General features: G+C 42.8%; 1 protein-coding gene across 2 annotated transcripts in view; it reads right to left on the bottom strand.

Annotated features, from left to right (window-relative positions):
- Positions 1 to 5,399: 5,399 nt before the first annotated feature.
- Positions 5,400 to 6,366, bottom strand: part of LOC111152682 (ceramide synthase 3) — a 120,619-nt gene continuing 119,652 nt past the window's right edge. For both annotated transcript variants that reach the window (XM_022511249.1, XM_022511248.1), the window contains one exon: positions 5,400 to 6,030. In XM_022511249.1, the coding sequence (XP_022366957.1) occupies positions 5,863 to 6,030 (168 nt within the window). In that variant the 3' untranslated portion in view covers positions 5,400 to 5,862. The remainder of the gene's footprint in view (positions 6,031 to 6,366) is intronic.

Genomic DNA, 6,366 nt, shown 5'->3' with positions numbered 1-6,366 from the left:
TGGGAAGAAGCTCTCTCGTCTACCCTGTGAGTTCCCTCCCCGAGTCATTGGCATGAAGGCAAACAAAGGGTGGGTGTCCCTCCAAAGGAGAGACCAGTCAGATGACTGCCCGTCTGCCCTCCCAGAGAGACCTGGGTGCCTCTTAGCCAAAGCGAGTCCATATAAACCCGGGACTGGCACCCCAAAAGGGGGTCACCTTAGACCTTACGAGGTCACCACAGAAACAGGTTAGGGCCACTTGGTCTCCATAGGTTTCTGGGGACCCTAAGGGTGTCCCACTGTGGAGCCACAGAATCAGTCTGCCCAACAAGCCAGGATAAACTGCACATTCACTCCCGCATTCACACCGAAGTTATTAGAGTTCCTTTCCCCCTGGGAGGCCCTGACCTGTGGAATTCCTTTCGGAAATTCCTTCCTGCCCACCCCCCCATTCCGGGGGGTTCCTGACCCGAGGAACGCCTCCCCCCCCAAGCCCCAGGAGTCCCAACCTGTGAGATCTCTAAGAGGTCTCTGGGACGTGATCAGTTTCCCCTTCCACCCTGACGGTGTGGGGGCAGGCTGACTGGTCCTGCCGCCCCAGGCCTTACGGAAATCCCATGTCTGGACCAGGTCCTCACCTGCCAGATCTCCTTTGAGTCTGGCGGGAACAGCCGGGCGGGGCTGATCAGGGACAACCCGGCAGGAAACTGCTGAAAATTAGGTAGGGTGTGCCTTCTCCATTAGGATCCCTCCTTCCGTCACCCAATGGGCCAGTGCAGGTGGGATTCCCGGTCAAGGAACCAAATGTTATGGATCCTGGACTGGATCCTGACGGAAGAACCAAGCGGCCCTCCGAGACCGTGGAGAATCAGAGGTTTATTTGATAATGGGGGTGCTCAGAGGAGGGTGGTCTCCAAAGGTGTGAGTCCCCAGCACAGGCAGGGAGGGTAATTGATACCCTTCTACTTCCGCATACTTGGTACTTTTGGCGCATGCGGGAAACGGGTAGGAATGAAGAACCCGGAAGGGCCTTGAGACAGGGGCTAGAATTCCCTGGCTGGTTTGGTCTGCCTTCCTAGAGTGTAATTTTCCCCTTCTCAGTCGGAGCATTCACATGCATTCTTCTGGTGTTCATGTGTGTGCCTTTAAATACAGACCTAGGAGTAACACTGCTGGATTATAATATTTGCACGCATCCAATTTTAGGATATGATGACAAACGTTTTCCCAAAGTGGCTCTTACAGCCCTCCTCCAAAAGGGCATGATTTTTGATGGTTCTATGTAGTCACACTTAGTACTAGGGGTCTCCTAATGATTAATGAACTTGAGCACCTTTTGTATGTTAATTGGACCATATGGTATTGTGTAAAGCATCTGATTAAGTGCTTTGCTGATTTTTTTTTTAATTGGGGTGTTAGGGTTTTTTTGTTTGTTTGTTTAGGAGTTATGTTTTGGATATGAGCCCTTTTTCAGTTTTAATTGTCATAGATATTTCTGTGGCTTGCTTTTTTACTCTTTTAATGGAGTCAGTTGAGAAATAGAACTTCTTTATTATTATTTAGTCTGATTTGTTAATATTTTCCTTGATGCCCGATACTTTATCTTTTAAGAATCTTCCGCCTATCTTAAGATCATGAGGTTGGATGTCCTCTTGTGTTTCCCTCTGGAAGCTTTATTATTTCACCTTTCACATTTAGATCTACAAAAACCCCTGACAATTATTTCATGTATGATGTTAAGTAGAGATCAGGTTTCATTGTTATGCTTAAAGACAGCCAACTGCCCATATATGCATGAGTTTGTTCCTGGACTTCATATAATTTTATTGTTCCATTTGTCTGTCTTTGTACCAATTTCACACTGCTTTACTATCTTTTTGTAATAAGTCCTGCATTTAGTAAAATGAGTTCTCCCACTTTGTTCTTTTCAAGATGTCTTGGCCAGTCTCGTTCCTTGATATTTATGTATAAATTCATACACACACACACACACACACACACACACAAAATGTGTGGGGATTATTGCACTTAACATTTGTGATAAGAGCTTTTATTTCATTTTTTTCAGCCTTGTAATTTTTATTTCTTGAAATATTACATTGGGCAGGGTGAAAATTACAACGTTGAATATATTCAGGATGATGGGCTTCATTAAAAATAGTGGACATCCCCGTCTCAGTGATAATTCCTGTGGGAAAACCTTTCAGCATTTGGCCATTATCACATTATAGGATACTGGCTTTATGCTTTCTGAAGATGCTATTTACCAGATTAAGGAAGTTTCTTCCCATTTTTCTGTGCTTTTGTTTTGTTTTGTTTTGTGTGTGTTGCTGTTTTGTTTTGGTTTGTTTTTTTTGATGAATAGATGTTGAACTTTATCTAAAGCGTTTGAAGACATGGCTTTTTCCTTTATTCTTTTAAAGCGGTGAATAACATTGATTTTCAAACAGTAAATCAACCTCAAGTTCCTGAAATAAACCTAACTTGTTTGTCCTACACTGTCTTCTTTACTACGTATTGCTGAATTCAGTTTGCTCGTGTTGAGAAATTTCACGCCTATGTTCACAAGTGACTTAGCCAATAACTGTTGGGATTTTGCCTCTTAGTATTCTTGCCAGATTTTAGTACCGAGATTATGCAGGCCTTCAAAAACAAGTGTGGGAGCATTCCTTTTGCCTCTACAAAAGTTTGTGCCATACTTGGGTTAATTCTTCCTTAAATATTGGAAGAATTCACTGGTTGAGCCATATGGGCCCAGAGATTTGTTTTTTTGTGGGATGGAGGAGTGCATTTTGAAATTTAAGATTTTATATAGTCTTTTATATAGAAATACATTTATTTATATATTATTTATTTTTTGTTATTATTTATAACATTTATTATATGTAATTAAAATGTTATTATGTATTTACGTATTATTTATTTATATAAATACATATATATATTTAAATATCTACTTCTTTTTGTGCCCATTTTGACAAGTTGTATTCTTCTAGGAACTTATATATATTCATACCTTCAAGTTTATTGATATAAAGTGGCTCATAATATTCTCTTATTTGTTGAATGTTTAGTTACTTGATCTATAGTCACAGTGAAAGTGTGGTGAAGAAAGTACCTTTAGGATCAGTCCCCTCTCTTAGCATTTCAACACTGCCTTGTGCCACAGGGCCCAGATGCCATGCCCCAGGTTAGACTCCAGCCCACAGTGGTCTGTCTGTCCACACTGTACACAGCCAAGAGGCTCACCCCCAGCCAGGCCGGAACTGCAGCCCCAATGTCCTGTCTTGACCAGGGCCTTCCTAGAGGCCTGGCAAATCTTTTCTTCCACTTCCCGGTGAGACCAGTCATGAGGTCTAAGAAGCCAGGCAATGTGTCTGTTGAGTCCACTCCGCCAACATCCATGTTAGATTCTGTCTTTGTTTTATTGGAAGTCATTTCATTACCATCACAGTAACATGGGTGGCACAGTGGACTGCATTTTCATAAAGTCATCTGGCATAGTATGAGCCCGTTTCTGGAAGGAAGAGAGGTTTACCTTTGAAATTGACCACAGAAGCCTTTAAGGATGTTACAAAAATGTGCATCTACCTCTCCAGAGGTATTTCATGCTTCTGACTGTATCACAGACCCTTGAAGTTGGCATATTAATGTTACCCTCCACATTTAAATAAGAAGAAGAGAACTGGAGGATAGAGCATCTGATACACTCTTTTTTTTTTAACCTTAAGTGAGAAGATATTTGGTACAGAGACAAGATGAAAATAAATCAAGGGAAAAATAGCCTGTTAACTGGAAACATAAAAAATAATGTCTCGATGGGCTTTTCTTCCACCAAAAATAATTATGATAATATAATATTAATAATAACAGCTATTTCCTAAAGTGAGTAGAGGCATTTTCAATTTATAATATAACATTGTGCATATAATACATATGTTATTGTGCTCATAAAAGCAAATAACATGCAGAGAAAACTCGATATATGTTTTTCTGTTGTTCTAGTGATTCCTCAAAAAGAGATTTTGGATGAGGAAAGAATTCTGAAGAGTTTTGGGTTTTTGTTTTTGTTTACCCATGAAGGTTTTAAAAATATCCTTTTCTTAAAAAAAAAAAAAAAAAAAAAACAAAAAAAGAAAAAAAATAACTGCAGACACCTTTGCTGCGCAGCACCCTTCCTGCTCTAGAAACTGTAGGCCACATCCAGTGGGGCCCACATGGATGTCTTTACTAGTTCCCATAGCCCTGGGTCCCCTTGGGCTTTATAATATGGGTCCCTGAGCAAGACAGGATAAAGGTGCAAAATGTGGCCCAAGAATCTTCGAGTTTGGGGAGGGGGATGTTTGCATATTCTGCTCCGGCTTTTCCCTGACAAGGCTCTGCTCTCCTCAGTCAGCAGGACCCTGAAGTCTCTGAGGTCAGATGTGCCCCATGTGGGGGTCGCCAGCTAGCGGGCCACTGACCCGCCAGCCCCCTACTGACCCACCAGGCTCATAGCTGAATCTGTCTTCCCAGAGGGTTGGAAACCCTGGGAGCTATCATTGACCAACATCTGTCCTTGGACATTTCTCAGAGGTATTTTCTAGTCTTCTGCTTTGTTCTGTTTTACTCTCATGAAGTCTGATTGGGTTGGACAGCAGAGGTGGAAAAGGGCCACATCCTCTTTCTGTTTCCAAGATTTCCCTTTGGTCAGGAGCTCGCATGCACATCTTGCCCCAAAGGTTCTGCCTTTCTGGGAAATAATGACTCGGTGAGCATCCTGCCCTAGGTCTGACTCCCCTACACTGGCCCCCAGATGGATTGCACTGCTGACTGGGCAGTTCTGTTGGCCTGAGTGAGGGGCTCAGGGCAGTGGTAGCCAAGTTCGCCTCTTAGAAAGGAAGCAAGGGAGAGCCCAGCAAAAGACAGGAAGGAAAGGGGCCCAGGCTCGCTCTCCTTGGCCAGGGGCAGGGCGAGGGTGGGGAAGAGACTTGGGGCAGAGAACTGGGGGGAATTTGAGACTCACCCTTGGGGAGCTAACGAACATACAGTTACCAGATAAAATGGAAACAGCCTTCTGAATATTTCCATTTCTAGGTATCTCCAGACCCACTTAAAAAGAATTTTTTAAGATTGTGCTTTTTGTTCAGGCCCATTCAGTGCCAAGTTTAACCAGGTTTCTCTCTCTACCAAACAGAGCTGGAATCATAGTGAAACGAGGGTCAGGTCCCTGTCACCTCAGAGTGGACAGTACACTTTCACTTCCATTATCTCATTCAATCCTTACTCCAACCCTGGGAGGCAGGCAAGGCAAATATCATGCATTCCTGTTGGAGAGGATGAAGCACCAAGGCTTGGAGGGTTTAAAGAACTGCCCGTGGCAGAAAGTGGCCAGTGAGCCTTGGAAGCCTGGTCCACTCGTTTCTGCCACTTCCGCATTGTCTCCTCAAACTCATTGTTTTGGGGAAGAAATGAGCTGCTTTCTGTGGCTGAACACACATGAAAAAGTGGGTTACCTTAGCACTTCTCAGGCCATCCTGAGGGTGAACAAGGTGAATGGCCTGCAACCAAGTAAGCTCCTGGAAAAATCACATGTCTCACATATATGAATGAACACAACTGAACTAAAATGGTTCTCCGGAGAAATCTTTGAAATCTTTGACCAGTCTGAGTCCTAACTGAAGTAAAATCCATAGGGATGCTATATTTAACATTTTAACACAAGTGAACAACATTTTGTTTAAATACATCTTGGGAGGGGGGAACATGGTGGTTAAAAAGAGGGGAGGGCAGAATTGGGGGTCCCTGTAGCTCCTGTAGGCCACAGGGATAGAGAGGGAAGCAACTCTGGCTTCCAGCAGCCCTCAGAGCACACTGTGCCCCAGGAGCTGTGTGGGCTTCAAGCTAATGGCCATGTTGACCGTTGGGAATAAGGTCCCTGTTGGCCCCAAGGCCATTCTTCAAATAGTCTCTCTCTTTGCCTTTGGTGATTTCTTCCTTCTCCTCCTCCTCTTCCTCTTCTTCTTCATACTCATCCTCATCCTCATCTTCACTCCTCACATCCTGGATGTTCTAGAGAAAGAAAAGAATGGGCTGTGAGTGCTAACCCTCCAGAAAGTGGCTTGAGTGAATAAGAAAACTCAAATCCCAAACTCAGAAAGAAAACACAATATTCAAAAACCAAAAGTTCATCAAGGTAGAACATATCATGGGTCACAAAATAAATCTTAACAAAAAAGAATTGATATCATGCAAAGTATGTTTTAGATCATAATGGAATTAATGTCAAAATGAATATAAAAAAAGGAAAATCTCAAAACAGTTGGAAATTAAACAATACACCTTTGACAATGGATCAAAGAGTAAGTCACAAGGGCTTTTAGAAAATATTTCGTACTAAAATGAAAA

The sequence above is a fragment of the Enhydra lutris genome, unplaced genomic scaffold (genome assembly GCF_002288905.1).
Source record: "Enhydra lutris kenyoni isolate GAN:26980312 unplaced genomic scaffold, ASM228890v2 scaffoldscaffold29, whole genome shotgun sequence".
NCBI lineage: Eukaryota > Metazoa > Chordata > Mammalia > Carnivora > Mustelidae > Enhydra > Enhydra lutris.
The sequence above is the reverse complement of the archived record's forward strand: the minus strand, read 5'-3'. Positions and strand labels throughout refer to the sequence as shown.